The sequence below is a fragment of the Wolffia australiana genome, chromosome 1 (assembly GCF_029677425.1).
Source record: "Wolffia australiana isolate 7733 chromosome 1, ASM2967742v1".
NCBI classification, from domain to species: domain Eukaryota; kingdom Viridiplantae; phylum Streptophyta; class Magnoliopsida; order Alismatales; family Araceae; genus Wolffia; species Wolffia australiana.
In genome coordinates this window covers 13119237-13145368 of record NC_135835.1, presented here as the reverse complement: position 1 = coordinate 13145368, position 26132 = coordinate 13119237, and the positions used below count along the sequence as shown (strand labels likewise).

At 46.5% G+C, this 26132-nt stretch overlaps 2 protein-coding genes across 2 annotated transcripts; both read left to right on the top strand.

Moving 5' to 3' along the window:
* Window positions 1–45: 45 nt before the first annotated feature.
* On the top strand, window positions 46–6741 carry LOC144707456 (phospholipid-transporting ATPase 1-like). Its single transcript, XM_078580570.1, has 7 exons — window positions 46–2317; window positions 3098–3428; window positions 4038–4722; window positions 4793–4916; window positions 5388–5607; window positions 5678–6136; window positions 6227–6741. The coding sequence occupies exons 1-7, from the start codon at window positions 904–906 to the stop codon at window positions 6426–6428; spliced, it is 3435 nt and encodes a 1144-aa protein (XP_078436696.1). The 5' UTR covers window positions 46–903; the 3' UTR covers window positions 6429–6741.
* A 188-nt stretch (window positions 6742–6929) lies between these two features.
* On the top strand, window positions 6930–25104 carry LOC144707465 (DEAD-box ATP-dependent RNA helicase 20-like). Its single transcript, XM_078580581.1, has 15 exons — window positions 6930–7218; window positions 8583–8675; window positions 8749–8913; window positions 9027–9122; window positions 9339–9413; window positions 9543–9704; window positions 21243–21323; window positions 22620–22718; window positions 23212–23307; window positions 23378–23509; window positions 23578–23652; window positions 23720–23809; window positions 23901–23975; window positions 24520–24756; window positions 24846–25104. Exons 1-14 carry the CDS (start codon window positions 6961–6963, stop codon window positions 24694–24696), a joined length of 1674 nt encoding a protein of 557 aa, XP_078436707.1. The 5' UTR covers window positions 6930–6960; the 3' UTR covers window positions 24697–24756; window positions 24846–25104.
* The last annotated feature ends 1028 nt before the right edge of the window (window positions 25105–26132 follow it).

The following is a 26132-nucleotide window of genomic DNA, read 5'->3' as shown; positions in this document are numbered from 1 at the left end:
TGGGCCTACCCGCCCACCTAGGAACTCGGGAGTTACCCGTTTTCCCCCCTCGTCTCCAGCATCCCTAGTTCACGCTTGATCCGTGAAAGGCGATCCCCTTCCCCCCTCCAACGACGAAGCAATTGGTCTTCTCCGCATCGCGGGGGTAGATCTTCCCCGCTTCTCTCCTTCCTTTGATCGAGAGATCCTTCTATTTCTCTTCTGGTTTTTTCCACGGCTCACAGTTTCTGACGCTCTCGGTGACTCACTTGGCGTCTGGTGGAGTTTGAAGCTTTGAATCGGAGGGTTTTAGTTCTCTCGTTCAAGGAGAGATCTTTCGCTTGTTTTCGGCTGATTACTGGGGTGGGGGAGGAACCTTTTTTCAACTTAGATCTGGATGGTGGGACCGATTGTCTGGAATTATCCTCTCTGTTCTGACCCGTTACTTCGATCGGAAGCAAACAACAGCGGGAGTTTGATACGAGTTTGCAGATTTATGTTCCGTCGCAATGTTCAGGTAGGTCTGGTCGCGATGTTGTCACTTACCCTGATGACGGTCGAATGTGCTGCTTCCGTGAAATCGACCGATGGTTTAAGTTGAACATTTGCGTGGAAAGTGCGTTCTTTTTGAGAATTCTTAAAGTTCGTTCGTATTTTCAAGCGACATCACCCCTGAGAGAACTTCCGGTCTATCCAGCAATTTTTCTGGTTGTTCTTGTCTTTACATTCTGCGATAGAGTTGGTGACTACGGGCAGTCCAGCATTATATTGGAAGATTATAAATAGTTCTTCAACTGAGGAGCAATTTTGAGGATCTGAGTCTAGGCTGCCCTAAGAAGCCTTGATCACTTCTTTCATTTGTCCTGCCTTGTTGTTTTATTGGAATGCCCTTCTCGGTAAAGAGACCAGTCTCTCTGGGGTTCCATGGAAGTCCAGGAATCTCGTGCAGCGTTGGAAATCTCGGCAGATGCGGTTACTTCGGGGAAGGTGGCCAAGTCTCGCCACAAGTCTTCCCACTTTGAGAATTATTCTCCTTGTGGGGAGAATCCAAGATTGATTTACATCAATGACCCTGAAAAGACGAACAGCCGGTATGAATTTACTGGGAATGAGATCTGTACGAGCAAGTACACCGTGATTACCTTTCTTCCGAAAAATCTGTTCATCCAATTCCACCGAGTTGCTTATCTGTATTTTCTAGCCATTGCTGCTTTGAACCAACTGCCGCCTCTTGCAGTCTTCGGTAGAACTGTGTCCCTTTTTCCCCTTCTTTTTGTTTTATTTGTGACCGCAATCAAAGACGGGTATGAAGATTGGAGGAGACACCGATCTGACAGAAAGGAGAACAACAGATTGGCTCACGTGTTTCAGTCTGGGCGGTTTCAACAAAGGAAATGGAAGAAACTCCGCGCCGGGGAGGTCGTCAAAATTTATGCTGATGAAACGATACCCTGTGACATGGTTCTACTAGGAACAAGCGATCCAAACGGAATAGCATACATTCAGACGATGAACCTCGATGGTGAGTCAAATTTAAAAACGAGGTATGCTCGTCAGGAAACAGCTGCGATTTTGATAGAGGAGCGGTTCTCTGGGCTCATCACTTGTGAACAGCCTAACAGAAACATATATGAATATGCCGGTTACTTGGAATTTAACGGGCAGAAGATACCACTCGGCCAGTCAAATATCATCTTACGGGGTTGCCAGCTGAAGAATGTTGAGTGGGCAGTGGGAGTTGCGGTTTATGCAGGCCAGGAAACCAAGGCGATGTTAAATAGTGCAGTCTCACCTTCTAAAAGAAGCAAATTGGAGGGATACATGAATAGAGAAACCCTGTGGTTGTCAGTTTTCTTGTTCAGCATGTGTGCTGTAGTGGCAACTGGGATGTGTTTATGGCTCGTGCGCCATGGCCATCAGCTTGACACTCTTCCCTATTATCGGCGGAGATATTTCTCTGATAGAAGCGACAAGAAGAGATATTACAAGTATTATGGCATTGCAATGGAGACGTTCTTTTCGTTTTTAAGCTCTGTGATTGTTTTCCAGATAATGATACCCATATCCTTGTACATTACGATGGAGTTGGTTCGGCTGGGACAGTCGTATTTCATGATTGGGGACACACGGATGTATGATGAGATGTCAGACACGAGGTTTCAGTGCAGATCCCTGAATATTAATGAAGATTTGGGTCAGATACGTTATGTTTTCTCAGACAAAACTGGAACGTTGACTGAGAACAAGATGGACTTCCGACGAGCAAGTGTATTTGGAAAAGATTATGGTGCAATCTCAAGCCCTAGTGGCCATATGATTGAGATGCTAGACATTCCGGGTATGTCTCTTTCCGTTTGTACTTTTTACTCCAGCTAGTTTTTTTTCACTGTCGATCGAAATTTTACTGTCATGGCTGTGACTAATGTTAAGAGGTGAAGTTAATATTTCTTTAACATAATTTAGGGGTTAGAAGGTAGAAAAAATGGAGGAAGCATCCATAGTTGACTATGTCCTTTATCTTCCAGTTTATTGGGTATTCACTTGGGTCTTTTAGTTGCAAATGGTCTTCCTGTATTTCCCTTGATAAATCGAGACTATATTTTCACTAACCTCATTATTACCTTCAAGAAGACTGTTATTTCTCATTTAGATATTGTATTGATGTTGTATTGATGGACACATATTTACAAATTACTATTGTCAAAGCAAGTTTCTCAAACTTTTAGCCGGATCTTCCAATATAGTGGGAGTCATGTATGGTTTTATTAGAATTCCTGTTCCCAGAGTACATTAAACAGATTTTGAGGGCAAAGTGAAAATCGACATTTCCCCATTGCTCTCTTTATGGTAACGTTCTGAATATGCATTTTAAATTTAGCTTTGGTCTCTGGATTTATGTCATATGGATCATTATGGTCAATCTAGTCAGATTCATTGAACATTTCGTTCGTTGTTGAATCATGTAGAATTGTCCGGATTTTTTAACCACATCACGTGCATAAAAACCGGTAGTCTTATTCTTATATCTTATTTCTTGTCTTATTCTTATATATTATTTCATGTTCGAAGATCTCTAAACATCAGTTAACGGGATTTCCCTTCATTTGGTGATCGTTAGGAGCCATTCGACCATGCAGATGGAAACTCAAGTCAACTATCAACGTTGACACTAAACTTATTGCGTTATTGCACAAAAGCCTGACAGATGAGGAAAGGATTTATGCCCATGAATTTTTCCTCACATTGGCTGCTTGCAACACTGTTATTCCAATTGTGACAAAAAGTCCGTATTCTCATGGAGAGTTTGTGGATGAGCCATGTGCGGTTGATTATCAAGGGGAGTCGCCGGATGAGCAGGCTTTAGTTGCTGCTGCTTCATCTTATGGGTATACTCTGATTGAGCGTACATCAGGACATATCGTTATTGATGTGAATGGAGAGGAACTAAGGTGATTTACTATTTTTGGTACGTTTATAGAAATCTGCATTAACCTTAGTCAAGTTGTTACTCGTAGAATCAAAGGCTGTCTGTTACTGAGTTGACTTACTCTTTTTGGTAAGTTTTAAAAAATTTCGCCGACTGATTACACTTCAGAATCTGGCTGGGGTTAATTACTAGAAAAATCAGATGCATTTTCTGGTTTCCCTCTGCTACATTTAAGGGAAATACATGGACTTACTTTAAATGTATAATTTTTAAGTTTTGCGGAACTTAATTGATGAGTTACTCTTTTTGGTACGTATAAAAAGGCTTTTCTGAAAATAAGGCCATTTGTTCTTTTTGATACGTTCACAAAAGACCACGAACTGACTAAAAGTCATAACTTATCTTGGTTAATCTATCATCAAATAAGAGGTTCTTGAACTTAGGTGATTTACCTTTTTTGGCTCCTTTTAAAAAAGTCCGCTGACTGTATGAATCTCTTAATCTGACAGAAGTTAATTATTCATCAAACTAGTGTTTTTTTTTTTTGCAAGAGCATAAGTCTCTGATGGATTAATAACTACTTCTATCCCTGCCTTGCTGTTGTTTCTTAGAGTGCATCTTATTTGTGCAGGTTGGACGTTCTGGGTCTGCATGAATTTGACAGTGTACGCAAAAGAATGTCCGTGGTTATTAGATTCCCTTCTGGCTTAGTGAAGGTGTTTGCCAAAGGAGCAGACAGTTCCATGTTTAGCATTCTTTTGAAAACCAATGAAGAGCAGTCAACTTGCATAAGAAAGGCAACCGAGAGTCACCTGGTTGACTATTCCTCCACGGGCTTACGCACGCTTGTGGTGGCTGGGAAGAATCTCAACGATTCTGAGTTTACAGAGTGGCACAGCAGGTACGAAGATGCCAGCACATCACTTCAGGAGAGGGCAACGAAGCTTCGTCATACTGCGGCTCTCATTGAACGTGATTTACATCTTCTTGGAGCCACAGGAATTGAAGATAAACTCCAGGATGGTGTCCCAGAGGCCATTGAATCGCTTAGGCAAGCGGGGATTAAGATTTGGGTCCTCACTGGGGACAAGCAAGAGACTGCCATCTCAATTGGTCTCTCTTCCAAGTTGCTGACGCCAAGCATGCAGCATATTATCATTAATGGCACGTCGGAAGATGAGTGCAAGAGGCTCCTGACCGATGCCAATTCTAAATTCAAAAAAAGATCAGAATTGCGGGAAGGAGAGAATCCATTGGCTCTGATAATTGATGGGAACAGCCTCGTCTACATTCTGGAGAAAGTTCTTGAACAGGAGGCACGCTTCCACTTTTGTTCTTCTCTTTGTGCGATTTCAAGAACCTTGTTTAATTATTTGCTGTGAACAGCTTTTTGACTTGGCGACATCGTGTGAAGTGGTGATCTGCTGCCGCGTTGCTCCCCTACAAAAAGCAGGCATTGTGGACCTTATAAAAAGCAGAACAAACGACATGACCTTGGCCATCGGTGACGGTTAGTAGACTGACATCTTCACTCTCACCTGTGACAGTGACCAGTCAAGTCCTGACTATGTTGATGTTGATTTTAATGTCAATTGATGATTGGTTGATGATGATATCAATATCAATGCCAGTGTCACTGTCAACCATCTTTAGTTCTAGAAAAAAATCGTTAATATAATCGTCACAGTTGACTAGGCCCATTTTTGTTGATTACAACATAGGCGGGTTGATGAGTTCAATTTGAATTTCATTTCATTAACTTGCGGGATGGTGACTGCTGACAACCTTGATGGCTGATGTTGATGGACCGAGTCAATTGCCTCTGATATCCCATCATTGTCTGCGTCAACCATTAAAGTTAAGCTCATCAAAGTCAACCATCTATGTAACCTCTCCAACGTCATTGTTAATGTCAACTATCTGTGACTCTTCTTTTCCCCACTTGAAAACTTTGATTATTTATGTTCAAAATTTATGGCAGGCGCGAACGATGTATCGATGATCCAGATGGCTGACGTGGGGGTAGGCATAAGTGGGCAGGAAGGTCGGCAGGCAGTCATGGCATCAGATTTTGCCATGGGCCAGTTCCGCTTTCTAAAGAGGCTTCTCCTTGTCCACGGCCACTGGAACTACCACCGCGTGGGCTACCTCGTTCTCTACAACTTCTACAGAAACGCCGTCTTCGTCTTCATGCTGTTCTGGCACGTACCCCCACCCTTCTCTTCACTAGTATCTAATCTTAACCTCCCCACTGTTCTTGATTTTTTTCAGGTACATTCTCTGCACGGCATTCTCCACGACATCAGCGCTGACAGACTGGAGCAGTGTATTCTACTCAGTGATCTACACGTCGGTGCCGACAATCGTAGTCGGCATACTAGAAAAGGACTTGAGCCACCGGACGCTGCTGCAGTACCCGAAGCTCTACTGCGCCGGGCACCGGCAGGAGAGCTACAATCTGAAGCTGTTTTGGATAACGATGACAGATACCGTTTGGCAGAGCCTGGTGCTCTTCTATGTGCCGCTCTTCGCCTACGGTGGCAGCTCAGTTGACATCTGGAGCCTCGGTAGCCTCTGGACCATCTCCGTGGTTGTCCTCGTCACCGTCCATCTCGCGATGGACGTCCAGCGATGGACCGCCATCACCCACATCGCCGCCTGGGGGTCTGTCTTCATCACCTTTGCATGCATGGTGATTCTGGACTCCGTCCCCGTCTTCCCGAACTACGGGTCAGTGCACTAGATCTCTCTCTTTAGCCCATAATTAAAGACAGATAAAAATATAGATAAATGATTGAAATTCGTCTTTCTGTATGTCAGGACACTATACCAGCTGGTGAAGTCGGAGAAGTACTGGATCACTATTGCGCTCATAACGATAATCGCCCTGTTGCCGCGGTTCCTCTGCAAGGTGATTGGCCAGCTCATGTGGCCTTCAGATATTCAGATTGCAAGAGAGGCCGAGATTCTCGGCAGGATTACCCGCCGTCGGAGCTCGAACTACGGCCAAGACTCGAGCTGATCGCCAACCTCGGCGCCTCTCTTCAGAAAATGAAGCTTCATTTCTGGGTTTCTCCTTGGAGTTTTTTGGAGCTCAGCCCAACTGTTGCATGCAGACGGCTGATACTGTTCATGATGAGAGAGATACCTCTTTAATCTCAAAGTGGGGGCCTCTTCAAGCCTTCCATTGTGCAGAAAACTGAGCCTTTGCTGGGTTATTGACAGAGAGATAGATATATATAGAGAGAGAACCGTCAACGTATTTGTTTATTGATGATTGTTGTCGATCAAAATGATCATATCAAATCAGTCCGACTCGGATTGATTAAAATCCAGAGAGTATCTGTCATGGGTTGAAAAAAGAAATTTTTTTTTTTTCCACTTTCACCGGAAACAGACGTCGATCTTCCTGCTTGATTCACAGCCGTCGGATCCCTGATGCCAAGTCCTGAGTTACCGCCCCTGATTTGCTCTGTATATGTATGTATGGAGTGATGCGGTGAAATAAATTCTTTCTTATTCTTGTCGCGATAACAAGGAAAAACCTTGCAACGATGTCCTACGTGCCACCTCACCTCCGCGCGGCGGCGGCGGCGCCGCCTTCGTCGGCCGAGGCTTCGGCAAATTACCACGCCGGAGGAGCAAGAACAGCGTCCTGGGCTAATCCGGAGTCCGATTTAAGGTCGAGAGGCATGCCTGATTCTTCGTCTTTCTCTGGCCGTCGCTCGGGTCTTCAGACCAAGACTCTTCCGGAGCCGGTTTTTGGGAAGTGGGCGCCTTCCGATCGGGTTCTCAAACTCACTCCTGAGCAAGTGAGTGCTTTTCTTGATTCTTTCTCCGTTTTTTCGTCCTTTTGTTGATTGATTTTCTTACTTTATTACGCGCCACGGCTTCGCTCTTTCGCGCCGTGTGCTTTTTTTACTTTTGATTGTTTTTTTTTTTGTGGCGTCGCGCTCAATTTATTATCGTTCCGAATCTGGACGGGTTCTGAGTTTGTATACTTCTGTGCTGGAATTTGGTTCGTCTCTTAATTGTATCCCGCGTCAGTAAATGCTCGGTTAATGGCCTTTTACTCGTCAACAGGTTGGGTACCGATAGAAATCCTGTCGCCTTTTGTTTTGGAGATTCAGACGGCCTGCACGTTTTGAAAGTATTCGTTGTTAATATCGAGGAATGTGTCTTATTTAGCAGCGATGAACTGCATAGTGTCTGACGCACAATCATTTTGCCTGTCAATGTCGTGATTGACAGTAGACACCGCGGGTAAGTTATATAAGTTGACGATCAATCCGTTTGTTAGGTAACACGCAAACTGATTGAGAGGATAACGAAGAAAGCTTCTAGTTAATTCAGCTCCATCTTTTTGAGAGTCCTTTCTGCGATATTCCTAATTTCTTTTCCGTAATCGATAGAAAGAAATTTATTTTCCATAATCATAGAGTAGACAACCTGTGCGAGTTCTCCTGGGCTACTCTTCTCTTCTCTTCTCTTTATTCAACTCCATTCGACCTGAAAACATTTTTATATTCAAATTGGAATATAAGTATCTCAGCGTTAGGATTTGATTATGCGTCTGAGTAATACCAATACTTTCTAACTGTGTTAAAACTACTCTATGGAGGTACTGTGATGTCAACCTTCATGTGATGATCTTTATCCTTGCATGTCCTTTATTCATCCTTTTGGTGTGACCTAAACCAATGATTCAATAATATATCGTAGCTTTTTGTTAATCAGTTTTCTTCTTTTACCCACTTTTTCCAATTGCGTATTACCTATCTTGGGGTAAGAAATATACTAAAGGAGGCTTGATGTATCAGGAGAAAACATAGAAAAGAAAAGGAATAGAGTGTTGAGACAGGCAACTACACTGGAGAGATTCCAGCCATATGTTTATTCCACTTTTTAGGTCAGATGAGCGATATTTATCGTTTAGTATATTTCTTTAGTTTACCAGGACATCAACATTTATCATTTGGCCCTTGATTGGAGCACTCTATTCCTGAAGATCTTAATACTTCTATCCCTTTTTTATCTTATTGTGTCTATTTTATTCTTCTTCATCTTGGAAGTTTAGGGTTCTAGGATTCTAGGAATTTCTCTTTTTGACATGGAGTAGAATGCCTCAATCAATTTGCTATTTCTTATATAACGATGACATGACGATATTCTTCAGATTGATGAAGTACGCCAACGGCTGAATGTGGATGTCACTGTCTCTCCTGGTTCACCTTCTGCATCAGCACCTATTGAATCCTTTACAGATATGGTAAATTTCGCATCCATCAGTTGCAGGTATTGATGTTTTACTACTCTCATTTATTCATCATATTTGTCTGCAGTGCTTGCATCCCAGTATTATGAAGGATATTGCCTATCATGAATACACAAGACCGACTTCTATTCAGGCGCAAGCTATGCCAATTGCTCTTAGCGGAATGGATATATTGGGTTGTGCTGAAACTGGAAGCGGGAAAACTGCTGCCTTTTCCATCCCAATGATTCAGGTTTTCACATTTCTCAATCATATGGCGTTTGCAAACCTATTGTTTTTTTTTTTTTTTTCTTCGTTTATCATGTCTATCATGCTTGTCACCTTATCTTCTTCTGTCATTCTCAGCATTGCTTGAGTCAGCAACCTATTCGGCCAGGTGATGGGCCTCTAGCTTTAGTTTTGGCTCCTACCAGAGAACTTGCTCAACAAATTGAAAAAGAGGTATAAAAATATATTGCTCGCCGAAGGGTGGAAAATTATAAATAAATAAAAAAGCGATAAGTTTAGAGATTGCAATCATTTCCCATGTTCAAGCGGATTCTGGTTCATTTGCATGGCTTCTGTTTTCAGTTATGTTATTTATGTTGTCCCAATTTTAATAATATCTACACTGTTTTAATTTACTTTTTCGTTGATATTGATTGCATTTTTACCCAGGTCAAGGCTTTCAGTAGGTCTTTGGAAAAGTTCAGAACAAGTATCGTAGTTGGTGGAACTAACATTGGGGAACAGGTGACCAAAGCAATGATTTATTTCTATTTTGCTTTCTGATTCTATTCAAAATTTTCGTTTTGCGTACAATTCAAGTATGTTTCATAAAATTAAATATGAAAGATGGCATTAACTTAGTTATTTTCCCAGAGGGCTGAACTAAGAGCAGGGGTCCAAATTGTTGTTGCAACCCCTGGAAGATTGATTGACCATTTACAGCAAGGGAACACGTCCCTTTCAAGAATTTCATTCATTGTCCTTGATGAAGCCGACAGGATGCTGGATATGGGTTTTGAGCCACAGATTAGAGAGGTCATATATTGCTGTTATTTATTTATTATTTATTTTTATCGCTGTGGGAAAGAACCTGAACTTTAGATGTATTGCATTTTATCTTTTTGTTTTTCCTTTTTAATGGAAGATTAATTGATTTTTTAGTCAAAAATCCTTTTTTTGAACAATTTTTTAGTCAAAAATGCTGAATTCCGATCCGCAGCAATGAATGAATGAGAGGTGGAAGTCTTAAATTTAATAATTGTATATCTCTCTGTTGAGACCAACCAGATTGAACATCTAAATAAACTATGCTTTTCGACATTCATTTTCTCTTGAAAATGCTGAATAAAATATTTTGAGTGAAGATTGGTGGCTTAATGTGTCTCTTGCCTGTACGAAATAATATTTGGTCTTTTTGTCCTTAGCATAGAACGCTGTTGGTTGGCTAGATTTACTTTTTAAACTCGTATCCTTTTACAGAATAAGAATTCCATTTTTACGTTTGTGGAATAGAAGCCCTTCCCAGGATGCTTATTTTGGTGGGCGAAATTTCGACTAAAATCCGAACAGATATCCCAAATTTTAAGGTATCCCAAATTTTCATTAAATTAAACTTTTTTTTTTGAACTATAAAGAAGACCACCCGAAACCGGTGGGCTACCCGCTATCATTAACGATAAAAATTTTGTACAAACAATGTACAATCAAACTCAAAATAGGCTATCCTCTCCCTCCACCCCAAAATGACTTCAGTGCCTCCACATCATGAGCGGCATTCTCCACCAAAGCTGCCCTCCCGTTAAACACTACCTTGTTTCGATGCAGCCATATCGTCCAGAGCACTGCAAACAAGCGGCCCCAATCAAGTCGACTGCTGTGTCTCTCATCTGACGGAACCCCAAAGGGCCTCGTTCGAGGAGATATCCATCCCCGGTAAATGCTGCGATGCCCAGACGCCCTGTGCAAACTGACATGTGAAGAACAAGTGGGAGCAATTTTCCTCTCCCCTATCACACATAGGGCAGCCAATGGGAGTCGCAGGGGTCCATTTCCGTCGATAGACTCGTGTGACCAGCCTTCGACGCCTCAACAACCAACTGAAGAGCCGCACTTTAAGGGGGACTTTGCGTGTCATCAGCATGTGGCAAGCCTTACTGGTCGTCTCGTTATGTCGAGCTATTCCTCGAATTTTCAGATATGCATCTTGACAAAGACCGATGGAGATAAAGAAACTTTCTTTCTTTTCTAAAATAACTGTTTACAACAAGCCCCTCTTTTATATGGGGCGAGAGAAGTTTCCAGAAAACTACATGGGTCGAGGAGAGAGAAAATCCCTAGAAATCTTATTGGGCAGTAAGTGACACAAAAACAGGCCCAATAAGTTAATAGACTAAAGACAAACAGAGAGAAAAGAAAGACAGAAAAGCCCAACAGAGTAGAGGGGCGAAAAAGAGAGAAACAAAAGGAGAAGAATAAGGAGAAGATTGAGAGATGCGAGAGAAGGAAAGGTGAGAGAGGAAGCTCTGCTTCTGTCACATCTTTCACTGAGAAGAATGACTCTTTCAACTGAAGAGCCATATCCAACTATCGCGGGAATCAACTACCGGTCTGAAAGGTAGAAGTGACTCTTGCAGCCCCATCAGCTCCTCAAACCTTGACTCTGATAAAGCTTCTGTCAGCATAGGGACTTAAGCCTCATCCCAACATTCCGTGACTGTAGCCCCTGGATTCCTCGCTAGCGCAAATAGCCTTGGGAACCTCAAATTCATGGGGCCGTGATTGGACCAATTGTCAGTCCAAAAATGAAATGATGCCCCATCTCCCAATCTGGGCTCAAAGAAGTCGCAAATGCGAGGTATGGCTTGACGCAGACCGCTCTAGAAAGGGGACTCTCCTCTGACTCTAGCCCAGCGTCTCTCCCAATCTATCTCGGAGCCATATCTGTCTCTCAAGACGTTGAAACCAACCCCTCCGCTGAAGTCGCAATCCGTTCCACCCACTTGGTCAACAGTGCCAAATTTATTGATTCTAGGTAAAGGATCCCGAACCTTCCGTGCTTTAGTGGTCTGCATTGGATCTCCCACGCTACTAGCAGCAACCCCTTTTGTTCTTCCTCTCCGGTGCCTCCTCAGAAGAACCGTCTCATCGCCCTCTTTGGACGATTCACCACTCCTGCTAGTATTTTAAATACCGATAAGTAGAACATCGGGATCGCATACAGCACCGACCGTAGAAGCACCAGTCGTCCCCCTTTTGGAAGTACTTTGTTCTGCCATCCCTCTATTCTCCTTTCTACTTTCTCCACCACCGAATGCCGTTCAGCCGCAAGAATACACCGCCCTGTCTGCGGGAGACCCAAGTAACACATCAGGAACGATCCTCAAGGTGTGCCTGGCACATTGTATCTCTTCCTTTGAAGTAAGTCTGAAGCCCACCAACGTGGACTTAGCTCGATTGAGTTGCAGTCCTGAGAAGTCCATAAACAGATCGAGTAATCCCGACAGAGTACGAGCTTCTGTCATTGAGCCTTCAATTAAAAACGTGGTGCCATCTGCATACTGCAGAAGCGGGATGCCCTCAGGGTAGCTCGCTGTTTGAAAGCCCTTGAAAAGGCCTTGCTTGCAGGCTTTGAGTGTGCAGGTGGCCAGGGTGTCCACCACAAGTAGAAACAACAGCGGTGCTAATGGGCAGCCTTGTCGGACTCCCCTTTGTGGCGGATCCATCCCCCCTCAGCTCGACTATTGACCTATATCGAGAATGAGTGAGACGTAACACACCGTTTCACCCAGGTCACCCACTCATTGGGAAACCCGCGTTTGCGCATAACAGACCATAGGAATCTCCAGTCGAGTTAGTCATAGGCTTTAGCAAAGTCAACTTTCCATATGAAACCCTTACTCTTGTTCGCCTTCCATGCAGATACTGTTAGTGAGATAGTCAGCCTTATGGGCTAATGGGCCCTATTCTATAAGCCCATTAGCCCTCTTATCATTCTCTCCCTCCTAGGGTATATGTATACCCAGCCATGTACTCTATTGAGTTATGTCATTATCTTCTTCCTTCCTCTCTTGACATGGTATCAGAGCTCCAGAGCTCTTCCATCTAGGGTTTGACATCACCCTCTCGCTGTCTAGCGAACCCGGAGCGTGACCAACGGATCAGCCACAGCGCGAGCTGTAGCCAGCCCGCGGAGCTTCCGGAGAACCAGCCGCAGCCCTGGCGGAACCGCAGCGCGGCCGAGTGCCAGCCACAGCGCGCACAGCCACAGCCGCAACGCGCGCAGCCGCAGCCGCGCAGCGCGCGCGCCAGCCAAGCCGTGCAGCCGCAGCGCGCCGCAGCCGCGCAGCGCAACCGCGTGGCCGCTGGCGCGGCCGCGCGCAGCCGCACAGCGCGCAGCGCGCAGCGGCTGCAGCCACGCACAGCCGCGCCCGCGCGCAGCCGCGCAGCGCGCAGCCGCAGCCGCTCGCCAGCTGCAGCGCGCAGAACGCAGCTGCAGCGCGCGCGAGCCGCAGCTGCAGCCGCGCGCCAGCCACAGCCAGCGCGCAGCCGCGGCGCGCGCAGCCGCGCCAGCAATCGCGCGCAGCCGCAGCCAGCTGCCTCAGCCGCCGCCAAAGCAGCAGCAGAAGCCGCAGCAGCCGCCGAAGCAGCCGCCGCCGTCGCAGCCGCAGCTTGCAGCCGCAGCCGCAGCACGGGCCGCAACCTCCTACTCTAGACAGCCGTCTCCGTAGAGACCACGGCTCTGATGTCGGAGGAACTTTACTCCACGGGCCAGACGCGTCAACCGGCCGTCCCAGATGATGGGTTCACCGATGCAGACTTTCAACGAGAACCCTTGTCACACAAGGTTACTCATTCTCTGCCGGCGGTTCCCGACACGGCGTGTCTCAGGGCCCGAATTTGTTACAGTGGCGTCACTTTGTCGAGACTACTCTCAAGGCTCGCCAACTGTTCAAGCATTGCACACAAGCCCGCTTCCATCGCCCCATCCACCCTCTGCGGCGTGGGAAGCCGAGGAACACTTCGTCCTTGGATGGCTCTACACGACCTCCCTGGCACCCTCGTTCCGTGAAAGGTTCCCTCGCTGCGCCACCGTGAAGGGTTTTTGGGACCAGGCCAACAAATTTTGCGGCCGCGAAGGGGACAACTGGCGCCTCTTTATGCTTGTTGCTAAAGCCAGCAACTTTCGCCAAGGCGCACTGTCCATCTCGGACTATGCGCTGGAACACAAGAAGCTGTGGGACGAGGTGGACTACAACTTGCCGACGGATGATCCGACGTGCAAGTCATTCCAGTACACTCTTCGCCTACGCCTCTTGGGGTTTCTTTATGGCCTTAACAAGGAGTATGACGACACTCGGCGCCGTGCCCTCCATCGCAAGGAAGGCCTTCCTTCCATTGATGACTTGGTGAAGGAACTCCAGGAAGAGGAGAGTCATTTTCATGTCATTGGCACTCCCTCCTCGGAGGCAGCTCGTGACTCGACTGCCCTCCTCGCCCAGCCTCCCTCGCCCGCTCCTGCTCCCCCCGCGGAGGCGGCCCCCTCCGGGCTGATTTGCTCCTACTACAACAAGCCTGGACATCTCCGCAAGTGGTGCAAGAAGCGTCAGTACGACAACCGGAAAAAGGAGGCTACCAAAGGGAAAGCTATGGTTGCCTCCTCCTCTACCTCTTCTACCAGCCCGGCGACTATTGAGCAGCTCCAAGCCGACTTGGCCCGTCTCCGTGACCAAGTGGCTACTATGCAGACTCAGACTCAGTCGACGGCACATTTTGGTGGATTTGGTGCATTCTCTCTCCCTCAGTCTGAACAGTGGTATTGTGGTACGGCTTCTTACTCGCCTCTCGTATCGGATACGAGTTGGGTTCTTGATTCGGGGGCAACCGAACACATGACCCCGTTCAATGACCGGTTTGTATCCTCGAAGGCATAGTGGGGACCGTACAGTTCTTACAGCCGGTGGTGGACGGTTGCGTGTTGCTGGAATTGGGGCAGTGTTTGTAGACGGCCTCGGAGTGGTCAGCAATGTTCTTCATGTCCCCGCCCTGCGAGCTATACTTATGTCTCCTCAGCGTTTGGTTGACAGTTTGTCCTGTTCTTTTCACCTCCAGCCTGACGGGATGTTTCTATCTGACAAGGTGGGTTGGACTACACCGATTAGGCGGGAGAAGCAGGTTGCTGTTGTTGGGCGATGGGGCGCTCTCGGTGCTTCCTGCTTAACCGCCAACTCCGACCGGCGGATGTGCAGCGTATGGGACGTCTCCAGTTGGCTCACCAACGGCTGGGTCACCTGCCATTTTCAGTTTTACAGCGTCTCTTTCCTTTGACGTGTACTGGATTGGACCTTCAGACTATCGTGTGTGATGCCTGTCAACTGGCGAAGCACCGTCGTTCATCTTTCTCTCCGTCCACCTCGCACTCCTCCACTCCATTATTTCGCATCCATAGTGATGTTTGGGGACCCGCCCGCAGGTAGCCTAAAGGGCCACCGATACTTTCAGATCTTTGTTGGCGAGGCCACCCACTACACATGGGTCTACTTGTTGACCGCCAAATCTGAGGTTGCTCCGGCGGTCCGTCACTTCTGCACCATGGTTCGTACTCAGTTTGGTCGAGGTATTCAGCGCTTCCGCTCCGATAACGCCGGGACCGTCAATACCGAGCTGGCCACGTGCTTTGCTGACCATGGGATTCTCCACGAGTCCTCTTGTGGCCACCCGGAACAGAACGGTATGGCAGAACGTCGGATCGGGTATGTCACGTCGACCGCCCGTGCCCTTCTACTGAACTATTCTGTTCCGTGGCGTATTGGGGTGGCGGTCTTGCGAGTACCCATCTCGTAAACCGTCTCCCCTCCCAGCCCCTCGGGTTTGTCAGCCCACTGGATCGTCTCTCCACGGCGTTCCCCACCTCTCACTGCGGACTGGACTCCTCCTCGCATCTTCGGGTGCACGGCGTCGTCCACGATCGGCTCCCACTGCCTGGCTCGATGCTCGAGCTCTCGGTGCGTCTTCGTCGAATGCGCTTCCCTCCAGAAAGGTTACCGTTGCTACCACCCTCCGTCTCGGAGATTTTCATCTCGGCAAAGCGTCACCTTTGCCGAGCATGAGTCTTACCGGTGATTCTACCTCGCCACGCCTTCCGCTGGTTGAGGCGTCTTCGACTCCTTCCTTGGAACCTTTTCCATTTGTGGGACCCATTCCTCCACCGTCGCCGTCCCCAGCCACCTTCTCTCCCTTGCCTCCTACCATCTCACCTCCCGGTGCACCGTATCCTCCCCCTAGTGCACCTCCTAACCCTGGGAAGTCCATCTCTCACCCCGGGGAGCTACCTCCTATTCTTGGTGCACCGTATCCTTCTCCTAGTGCACCACCTTCCCCCGGGGAGCTATCTCCTTCTCCCTCCTTTGCTTCCTCTCCTCCGTCGGACGATGCGTCACCCTCGTCTACTGATGATGATGCTCAGTTGGGATGGCCTATCGCCCTTCGGAAAGGGGTTCGTCAGTGCGCTCGCACACCTCTCTACCCCTTATCTCACTATCTCTCTTTTGATCGGCTAAGCCCTTCCTACCGGTCCTTTCTTTCTCACATCGAGTCGCATCCCCTCCCTCGTCGCCTATCCGATGCTCTTGCTTCTCCTCATTGGAAAGCGGCGATGGATGAGGAGATGCAGTCCTTGCTCAAGAACCACACTTGGGAAGTCGTCCCACTTCCTCCTGGCAAGAGAGCGATGGATTGCAAGTGGATTCATGCCAAGAAGCATCATGCTGATGGTACTCTCGAGCGCCTCAAGTCTCGACTTGTGGCTCGGGGGTTTACTCAGTCGTATGGCGTGGACTACTTCGAGACCTTCTCTCCTGTGGCGAAGATGGAAACAGTCCGTCTCCTCTTGGCGCTTGCGGCTCATTCCGACTGGACGATACGACAGTTCGATGTGAAGAATGCTTTTCTCCACGGTGACTTGACGGAGAAGGTGTACATGCAGCCACCTCCCGGGTATACCCTTGGCCCCCCGGACACCGTTTGCCGGCTGCGGAAGTCTCTCTATGGACTGAAACAGTCACCGCGGATGTGGTCCGGTCGGTTCTCTTCGGTCATGAAGACCGAGGGCTACACTCAGAGCAATGGGGATGCCTCCCTATTCTTCCGTCACAGTTCCGCGGGTGTCTCCATCTTGGCCGTGTACGTCGACGACATCCTCATCACAGGGTCCGATTCTGCAGAGGCCGTCCGCCTCAGCTCTGCGTTGGCCAAGGAGTTCGAAATCAAGGCCCTCGGGCTTCTTCGCTACTTCCTCGGCCTTGAGGTGGCCTACTCCCCCCGGGGGATCTTTGTGTCACAGCAGAAGTATGCCGTTGACCTACTGGCCTTGACCGGAATGACTGAGTGTGCACCGGTTACTACTCCCATCGACCCTAACGTCAAGTTGGGTAAGGGGGAGGACTCAGCACCGGTGAACGCATATCAGTACCAGCAGGTGGTGGGGAAACTCTTGTACTTGACCAACACCCGCCCCGACATCAGTTTCGCCGTCAACCTCCTCAGTCAGTTCATGCACTCTTCGCGGGAGATCCATCGTCAGGCGGCCAACCGGGTACTTGCGTACCTAAAGGGCTGCCCCGGGAAGGGCTTGTTCTTTCCTCGGAGTATGGAGCGGACCGTGAAGGTGTACACTGATGCGGACTTTGCCGGCACAGTTGTGGACTGTCGTTCCACCACGGGGTACTGCACTTTTGTCTTCGGCAGTCTTGTCAGTTGGAAGAGCAGCAAGCAGGACAAAGTGTCCCGCTCCAGTGCTGAAGCCGGATACCGGGCACTTGCCGATGGGGCCTCTGAAGGCCAGTGGATATACGGAATTCTCCATGACCTTCGTGTGGAGTATTCCGGCCCGATCCACTTCTACTGTGACAACAAGTCGGCCATCGCCTTGGCAAAGAACCCTGGCCAACAGGGACGGATCAAGCATATGGAACTCCACCGCTACTTCTTCAAGGAGCGCGTGGACGAGGGCATCTTTGACTTGGAATTTGTTCCATCCGCTGATCAAGCTGCTGATGTCCTTACCAAAGGACTATCTCGACCTCTCCTGCAACGTGCAGTGTCCAAGCTCGGCATGGATGACATCCATACTTCGCTTGCGGGGGGGTGTTAGTGAGATAGTCAGCCTTATGGGCTAATGGGCCCTATTCTATAAGCCCATTAGCCCTCTTATCATTCTCTCCCTCCTAGGGTATATGTATGCCCAGCCATGTACTCTATTGAGTTATGTCATTATCTTCTTCCTTCCTCTCTTGACAGATACAATTTCCCCCACTACCACCGCACTGTCCACCAGTTGTCTACCTGGGATGAAAGCTGATTGAAATGGTCCAAATAGGTCTCCAATTACCACCTTTAGCCAGTTTGCCAGCACCTTGGCGATGATAAGATATATGGAATTTGAGAGTGCAATGGGCCTTAAGTCCCCCACGTTGATGGCACCAGAGCGCTTGGGCAACAGAAATAAGTATGATCGGCTAGTCGCTCGAAGCCATAATTACCACGCTGGAATTCTTCCAGTGTACTCATCACCTTTGATCCGACCACCTCCCAAAATTCGCTGAAGAAAAATACTGGGAATCTATCAATGCCGGGTGCACCTCTTCATTCAAGCCCTTTATTGCCTTCTGCACTTCTTCCACAAGGAATGGCTTCACCATCTCATCTTGTTGGACTTGTGTTAACTTGGATGCACTTCCACCTCTCTATCTCCACTGGTTCTGAGCCCCTCTTTTAGTCGTTTCTCTCAATGGTTTGCCAACGCTTCTCCAATCACATGTGTCCCGACAAATTTCCGCGCCCCCACTTTCAACCGGAGTATGTGATTCGAGTACCATCTTCCATTTGCCGTTAAATGAAAAAAATCGAGTATTGGCGTCCCCATACTTAAGCCATAGTTGGCGAGATCGCTGTCTCCAATCAAGCTCAAGCTTCTTGTCTTTGTCTTCAACTATCCCTCTGCAGTTTTTTCTCTCCGTGCGCTCAATAACAGTTAAGCCCCGTTTATCTTCCAGGGCATCCATCTGTTGAACTCGTGTCACAGCTTCATCTGTATGGCGGTGACGATCTTCTTGGATCTTCTTCTTGAATTTTACTAGATGAAGGCGCAAGCTGCCAGTTTGGTGGCCAATTGCACCGTGGCTGTTCCCTGGTTGGGTTGAGATGACCACCAAGACATCACTTCTTCTCTGAACCTTTTCTCCCGCAACCATGATCTATCCATCTTGAAGTATGTGGGTCTGTTTTGGCCGACATTATTCTGCCATATAATTAATGCGTGATCCGATAGCGGTCTAGGGAGTGCACGCACATCAGCCAACGGGTATTCCTCCAACAACTCTACTGAGCATAAAAACCTGTCCAAACAGGAGAGAGTATTAGGTCCCCTCGTACTTCTCCATGTGTAGATGCAATTCATTGGCCCCATTTCTTGCATGCCCGCTCTTGATATAAAGGACCAAAACTCCTCCGAACTCGGATCTTGCCCTCCTGTCCCATCTGGCCTATCGCCCGACTCCAATGTCACGTTGAAATCCCCTCCAATAGGCATGACGGTCCCTTGAAAGAGCGAGGCCATGGCCTCCAGCTCCTCCCATTGCACGTAGCGGCATGCCGCAATCACTGGGCTGTAGAGCGATGCCACCACATAGTGACGGTTGTCGCACCTTCTCTTGATTTTAACTGCAGCCACATACTGCCCTGTCCAAGACCCCTCCTTAGCATAGGTCACCGTGTTCCATACCACCGATAAGCCCCCTGAACTCTCAATTGCATTGACTGCCATGTAACCCTCCAGTAACCCTCGGCCCACCAAGTTCCACTCTTTGGCATCACACCTCTCCAGCATTGTCTCTTGTAAGCATACCACATCAGTCCCCCATTGTCGCAAATACCCTCCCACCGCACCTCGTCTCCCCTCATCATGGAGGCCGTGTACATTCCAAGAGATGCACCGCATAATTGGGTTGGTGACTGCCCCCCCCAATGGTTGCTCAGGTAGGAGCTACACTCTCTTGGCCAGTTCATGTACCGTCAACTGCATGTCTGAATTCCTCTCTATCACGGTTTCCACTCCTTGGCTTGGAAGAGCTGCAGTCTGTGTCCCCTCACCCACCAACAGACGCGGAACTGTCTTCCTTAATGATCCTTCCATTCTCAGCGGCATCAGACCGTTTTTCCCCGACACTAGCCATGCCGTCTTACCCTGCTCAGCCGTCAAGGCTAGTTTCCCCCGACGATATACAATGCCTTTAAACCAACGGAGATCTTCCTTGTTGATACGTCGTGTTCTTTGGGCTGCCCTTAACCTCCTCCCCTGTTGTCCTTGCCCCTCTGTGGCAGTGTCACCCTGATGAGGTACTAGGATGATCGCCTCATCCGTTTCCTTCAACCTTTGTGGAGGGTCTGACCCGCCACTCTTTGATGCTCGAACATCTGCAGACAAGTGTGTCGGAGAAGCCAATGTCACTGATTCTCCTTGGGGTTGGTCCCCGCTATCTCCGACTGGTGCCAGCATGTCATCTTTGGGCTGCGATGTGGTGTGTAGTTGCTTGGGAGCACTCCCCAACACCTCGCCCTGTCGCGCCTCGGGCCCCCGCTTCCGAAAGGTGCCGGTGGGAGTGGTCTGGCTCGGATACCCGCACTGAAAGTTCCCTCACAGCCATGGAGTTGGACTGAACCAGGTATTGGATCTCCCTCCACCATTTCGACTTCCATCATCGCCACTCTAGAGTACCCCGACTCCAACCCCGACGAGATGATATGTGTAAGTGGCCCGAAAGACTCGACCATCCTCTCCATTGTCGATCCTCTCCATTGTCGATCTTCTGCAACACCACTACCCCTCGTTTCCTCCTCTCTGCCCTATCCATGGGGAGGACCTGGCACCATCTCACCTCCGTGGTGTCTGCGATCCTCTGCCTCCAGCCACAGACCACAACTTTATGATACCCCCCGGAGGAATAGGGTATTTCTATCCAACTGCTGCACCTCTGCTAGATCCGCCACAGGGAAGTTCCTCTGTAGATCCCTTTTGACCTCCTCCAAATCGGGAGAGCCCCCGTAAATGTCTCCCACCAAGCACCTATGCAGAATGCTAGCGTAGTCCTCCTGCTCTTTAGCAAGCGGCTGGTCCGCTCTTTAGCATAGTGCGGGCTCGCTGGTAGGGGGTCCGCCCGCGGGGGGGGGGGGATGTGGAGGGTGCGTCAGGGGTTGCTGGCTCGACGCGGGGGGAGGGAGGGGGGGGGGAGTTTCTCATGGTAGTGCCAATTGTCTAAAAATAAAACTTGTCTGGCAGTTTCTCATGGTGCTACCAGAAAGCAGTGCCAATTCTACGTTCATCTTTAGGGATAAACTCAGCTATTATTTCTTCATTTTTTTGCTCCCATTCATTGAGATTGTCTCACCTTAAGGTTGTCAAGTTTTCTTCGATATTTTATTTTTCCTTATTTTATTGTTAGGGAACCACTGGCCCAGTTGGATAACATGGGTTTTTTAGCGCATAGTTTATACGTTTGAACTTCATGTTACCGTCTACAGATAATGCGGAATCTACCTGAAAAGCACCAAACATTGTTGTTCAGTGCAACAATGCCAGTGGAAATCGAAGCACTTTCACAGGTAAAAAAGACAGTAAAGACACATTGGGAAATTCATTTCTTTTTGTTTTAATATCAAGTCGTGTAATAGTGCCTAGAGATTGTCTATACTTATCTTATCCTTGACTCCTATTTTATGGAGTGTTGGATCACTCTGTTTTTGCAAAGCGCTAAAAGTAATGCACTGCATCTGCTAAGATTCAAACTGACCTCTCTTCAAGAAAAACAAGAATCCAGTGCATAATATCTGTTCTAAAAGCTATTGCTTATAGGAGGGGTGATACTTCTTGACAAGCGTGTTCTTCTTCAACACATCCATAAAGCAGATATATATTCTTCATTCTTTCCTTTTTCATGCAACACATTCATGCCTGTTGCTGGGAATTTTTCAGATTCCACCCATTGACTTGGCATCTTTATTAAGTTCCTTTCTCTGATTATGATCGAATGTCTTTATTACAAGGAGAGCGCTCTTTGTATTTCTTTTTAAATTAGTTTTTTGCCCTAATGTCATACGGGTTGCTTTGTAATATCCTCTTTCTTCTACTTCAGATGAATTTCGGACCAAAAGAATGATGTCTTCTTAACAATTTGACGAAAATCTACTCACTTATAATTGAATGACCTATCAATGATTAAAACATCATTTTGATAAAAAATGTTTGATTTAAGAATGTAATTTATTTTGACCTCTGGCCACATTGACAAAGGTCGACTAAATGGACTTTTATGACCTTTCTTTTTCTGAATTGTTGTAGAAAATCTTCCGTTTTAAATTTGTGAGATCAACGAAATGTGGCTGCATTTAACATCATAGTACACGTTACGCAATAAACAGATAGACTGGGAATGCAAACGGGAAGCTCTGGCTTTGCTCTGTTTAATGCAATATTAACCTAATGATCCAAAATGAACACGAATACCTAATGATGTTTTTAGGAGATAGCTGTCTGATATATTTGGACATAGAACGAGCTCATATGTTCTGTTCTATTTGCATTTTGATTGGTTTGGACATAGGTTTATGGGAACTTTAAAATTTCCCCGCAGTAATGTTTTCTGCTTAAAACACAATGATTTTAAAACCCAACAGAGGCAGAACATGAAAGGCGGAATGTTTGATTCTTCGTCAGACTTTTTGCCTACGTTTGGTTTCATCTCTTGTCTTCAATTAATATGCCGAGTTCAAGCAATGTTCTTGCTCTCCTTGGCTGATTCACGGATATTAAGGAATAATAATTTTTTTTTCTGCTCCCTCGGGCTAAAATCATGTTCTTCATCTTATTCTTATCTAATGACATTTTACCATATTTTTCAGGAGTACCTGAGAAACCCTGTGTTAGTAAAGGTGGGGAAAGTAAGCAGTCCCACGGCAAATGTGTCTCAAATTTTGGACAAGGTCCCCGAACAAGGAAAGGTTTGGTCTCTAGGAAATTAGCCTTTTTTCATCAGAATCTTGTAATTATACCAAAATATTTAGAACGTTTTCAGTTTGTTTCTGGGTTAATTAATTATTATTCTTCTAAGAACGTCACAGTTGCTTCTTGTTCTCTGAAAAAAACCTTATTATATTGGAAAAAATGACTGATCAATAGACCGGTTACTATGAATGAGATAAAACTTAACTCTTTTTTGATGAATTTCATTAGGTTATCTCTGTGCATCCGGAAACTTCTGTCGATTACTTCATTACATTCTCTTAACTCTTTTTTCCCGCCTATCTCTTCCATCAATTTGTCTCAACGATTTCTACCTCTTTCTGACCATAATGCAGTGGAAAATGGAAAGGTAACAGAGACAGCCATAACCTGCTGAGTTGTTTTGTATTTTCTCTTTGAAGAAAATATCTTATTTCTTCAAAGCATAAATTTGTCTAATTATTCTGTTTTATTATTTTATTGCCAACCCAGATTGATCGGCTCTTGTCACTGTTGGTCGAAGAAGCTTCTCAGGCTGAAAAGCTTGGTCACCCCTTCCCTCTCACCATTGTCTTCGTGGAGCGGAAGGTACCTTGCTCTCTTCAGAAACATAGAAACAATCGCAGAGTCTTGTTTGACTGAGAACTACAATTTTCAGACCAGATGTGATGAGGTGGCCGAGGCCCTGGTGGCCCAAGGTTTGCCTGCAGTCGCTCTTCATGGAGGCCACAGCCAGAGAGAACGGGAATCTGCACTGAGCGAGTTCAGAAAAGGCTCCTCAAGCATCCTGGTGCTTAGACCTATCTTTTCTCTCTTCATTCTATGAGATGAGTTAATTTTGATAAAAATTTTAACCAGGTTGCCACTGACGTGGCCTCGCGGGGACTGGATGTCGCTGGAGTTTCCCATGTCATCAATCTGGACCTGCCCAAAGTACAGCTGAAATGCCGAAGTCTTTTTACAATCGCTTAAAATTGACAACTTTTTAAAATTGATGCAGACAATGGAGGATTATGTACACAGAATTGGCAGGACTGGGCGGGCAGGGTCAACCGGCCGGGCCACTTCATTATACACAGAGCGTGACATGGTCAATGGCCACATCTATTATCTTTGCGCTGTCTCTTCTCTCATTGCCGATTTTCCTTTACCTTGTTGGCCTTTCTCTTTGGGTCTTGCAGTTCCTTGTTGCCCATATAAGGAAGGCCATCGCAGATGCGGAATCTGGAAATGTGGTCTCCTTTGCCATGGGAAAGGTAAGGCCACTGGAATAAAAGGAATAGGGTTCAGCACAACTCAAGTGTGAGGTTGATGACTTGTTTGAAATTGGTTGATAACGTTGTCAATGTCATTGAGCGTCAATGTCAATGTCACTATCAACTATCCAAGAAGTCATCAACGTTATGACAGCAGTTGTGGCTTGCCGCTGTGTATTTGGATCATCCTGTTGACTTGCACATTGACGTGACATGGACGCTGTCATCAAAATCAACCACCCAAGATTACCGTCATGATCAACTTCATCAACCACCGAAAAAATGTTCACATTGTTGTCAATATGATCGTGGTGGTAGCTGCCTAGCTGGGTCATCCCATTGACGTTTGCATGATGTTGACTTTGATGTGAGAATGCCATCAAGGCGCCCATTATCATCAATTCCATCATCAACCATGGAAGCCATAAAAGTTTACTGTCAACAAAGATCAATGACGTTAATGGGTTTGCTGGTGATGGACCCTAAAACTTAGCTTCCTTTCTCTGTTTTGTACCTATATTTTGAATGTTCATATCTACCACAGACTGCTCGGAAAAAGGAAAGGGATGCTGCAACTGCGCTCAAGGAAGCAAGATTCGGTCTGTCCCAGCTGTCCGTGAACAGTCCTGCAGCTATAAATGTGGATGATCGGTATCGTTACATGCTGAACCCCTCTGATGCTAACAAAGTCGGCGCTGCGGACGATGCCTGGGATGATTGAGAGATCGTTTCGGTCTGGGGACAGGCCAGCATTTTTGGGATTTTTAGACTGGAGACACAGGTAAGCGTTGATGACCTGCAGAGAAAGAATGCCTATTTCTGAATTGACCGTTGGTCTGAGGTCCCTTGCTTTATTTGTGTTGGTTCCAGGGCCATGTTGAGGTCCATCGCCCATGATGATGAGACGAGTCAATGGAGAGTATGGAGATCTCAGTAAACTAAGGTTTGTCTCGTTTGTTGACCAGTCAATGTTGGGTCTGCCTCTTGGACGTCGCTTATTTTCTTTGAGCCCAAGCATAGTCAATCGCTGCCATGGTTTCTATGTTTTATCGTTTCCTTGCATGCACATTTTTTCTGATATCGATAACGCGCATTGAGTAATCTTTCTGATTCAAGGTTTTTCCATTTACCTTCCTGTTTTTTTCATCTTATGAATCTCTCAATTGATATTTGCTTGTGTCATGATTTTAATATTTCATTGCTTCTATCTACCTTAATGCAAAAGATATGACGAAAACGTATCAGTGAGTTTCGAATCGATAGACCACAGTAGATGGAAGCTTCAACTTTGAAGAAAGATATTGAAATTTTGGAAGTTGAATTAGCGGAGTAACATTGGACGATATAAGAATGGACTTAATTGAATTTCACAACAATAGATGCTGCAATTCTGACGATCAAGTTATAAGATTTGATTTCAAAGTTGGAGTAATGCAGATTGTTTGATATATTGTTTTCAATCCAAGATAACATGCAAAAGCGAATCAACAAGCTTTCTAGTTATTGTTCAAGACTACAACACTATCTATTTCGTGATGCCAGCCATTGTCAATATGAATTCAAGTTTTGGCCATTCATTGACTTGTTCAATAAATCAATAAACAAGTATTGTGATATGTTCTCGTGGGTTACATATCTTTTGAGATTGTATCAAACTCAACTCATAAGTGGAAGTCGTTTTGAACCAAACCATGCACGTCTAGAGAGAAAAGAAGGAGAGGTTCCCAGGGTGAAATGGAGAACTGAAATGGGGAAAGGATGAGGAGCCCCTGCTCTTCAGGAGAAAGGGGGTCTAGCCTGCTGAACAAGAGAGGGAGATAAAGCTGAAGGACAGGGCAAAGACAGACTGGAGATGGGGGTTTAAGTAAATTCACTAACGGACAGGGCAGCTGGGTAGGTCCACTTGGGCATTTATCTATCTTCTGTGCTTATATGTGGTGCCACATCATATCATATTGGATGCTGGGCTCTGCCCTGTTGTTGAATGCGGACTGTGTCTTACTCATTGAAGAAAAATATACAAGCCATTTTGCCAGATGCTCAATGCTTGGTAATGAGTTATAACTACAGCCTGCCATTCAGGAGAAAACACTAATTTTTTGTTGAATCTGGAGAAAACCTAAGTAAATTAATGTATTCACTTTTTACATATTTAGT

Coding starts and splice junctions, on each gene's coding strand:
- LOC144707465 (XM_078580581.1), top strand. CDS start 6,961: ATGTCCTACGTGCCACCTCACCTCCGCGCGGCGGCGGCGGCGCCGCCT. Junction 8,676..8,748: donor TTGAATCCTTTACAGATATG/GTAAATTTCGCA, acceptor ATTTGTCTGCAG/TGCTTGCATCCCAGTATTAT. Junction 9,414..9,542: donor GAACTAACATTGGGGAACAG/GTGACCAAAGCA, acceptor TTATTTTCCCAG/AGGGCTGAACTAAGAGCAGG.
- LOC144707456 (XM_078580570.1), top strand. CDS start 904: ATGGAAGTCCAGGAATCTCGTGCAGCGTTGGAAATCTCGGCAGATGCG. Junction 2,318..3,097: donor TGAGATGCTAGACATTCCGG/GTATGTCTCTTT, acceptor GGTGATCGTTAG/GAGCCATTCGACCATGCAGA. Junction 5,608..5,677: donor TTCGTCTTCATGCTGTTCTG/GCACGTACCCCC, acceptor GATTTTTTTCAG/GTACATTCTCTGCACGGCAT.